This window comes from Apis dorsata, unplaced genomic scaffold (genome assembly GCF_000469605.1).
Source record: "Apis dorsata unplaced genomic scaffold, Apis dorsata 1.3 scaffold_73, whole genome shotgun sequence".
Classification (NCBI taxonomy): Eukaryota; Metazoa; Arthropoda; class Insecta; order Hymenoptera; family Apidae; genus Apis; species Apis dorsata.
Window position 1 is genome coordinate 1,078,162 of NW_006263371.1, and position 810 is coordinate 1,078,971.

The 810-nt window shown below is 45.1% G+C and overlaps 1 protein-coding gene across 20 annotated transcripts in view; it reads left to right on the forward strand.

The window, feature by feature from the left end:
* LOC102680558 (polypyrimidine tract-binding protein 2) overlaps positions 1-810 on the forward strand; it is a 503,794-nt gene that overhangs the window by 250,394 nt on the left and 252,590 nt on the right. For 7 of the 20 annotated variants that reach the window (XM_006610303.2, XM_006610290.2, XM_006610291.2 and 4 more), the window contains one exon: positions 223-296. The exons of the other annotated variants lie outside the window; for them this stretch is intronic. Coding sequence is in view for 3 of the 7 variants with exons in the window: in XM_006610290.2 (XP_006610353.1) it covers positions 223-296 (74 nt within the window). In the remaining 4 variants the exon portion in view is untranslated. The remainder of the gene's footprint in view (positions 1-222; positions 297-810) is intronic. 20 annotated transcript variants of the gene reach the window in all.

The window sequence follows — 810 nt, forward strand, 5'->3', positions numbered from 1 at the left end:
CGTCCTTTGTTCTCTTTCGTTGGAATCTCGATCTTGAACATTTTTTTCAATTTTAATTAAATTCAAATTGTGTCGGATAAAATTAACATCTACATTCCTTACAACAAATTTAATCAATAAAAATAATACAATTTCCTACATCGATACAGATACAATACATTCGATACATAAATTTTAAAACAGATTTCTCAAAGAATTTGTTTCTTTTTTTCTCTGTTGCAGGTAAGCTCAAAGTACCTACACTTAACAATTTTTCGATCACCGATCACTCCCAGTCTCGTTCAACCCTTCCACCGGTGAGTCACAATTCAAAAATTACAATTATCGTAGTTACGTACAAACTAGTTAGGTTAGACTTGCAATTCCCTAGCAAAAGAGAAAAAAAGGGGGAGGGGGGAGAGGAGAGAAAATCGCGTTAGTTCTTGGTAAAGAAACAACACACAACTTTTCCACCGTGTGAAAATCCTCCCTTAACGAGGGCACCCTTGCGAGCCGGGGCGAGCAAGCCCACACATAACTCGACGGATAATGAGAGGGCGGAATGGATGGTTGACGCAAGGGGTAGGGGGAGGGAGAGAGGGAGAGAGGGTAACGGATAGCAACGAAGCGGCCACGTCGTCGGGGGGCACCTGCGGTTTGTCGGTACGTTACTGTGGTACACGATGCGGTACCGAGCCGTCAAGTTCATATTGCCGGTTTCCTGTCATTAACGTGCCGCGTCGAGCCTCCAACCCGTGTACAGTCCGCTCCTCTCCACGCCCCGCCACCTCTCTCTCTCTCTCTCTCTCTCTCTCTCTCTCTCTCTCTCTC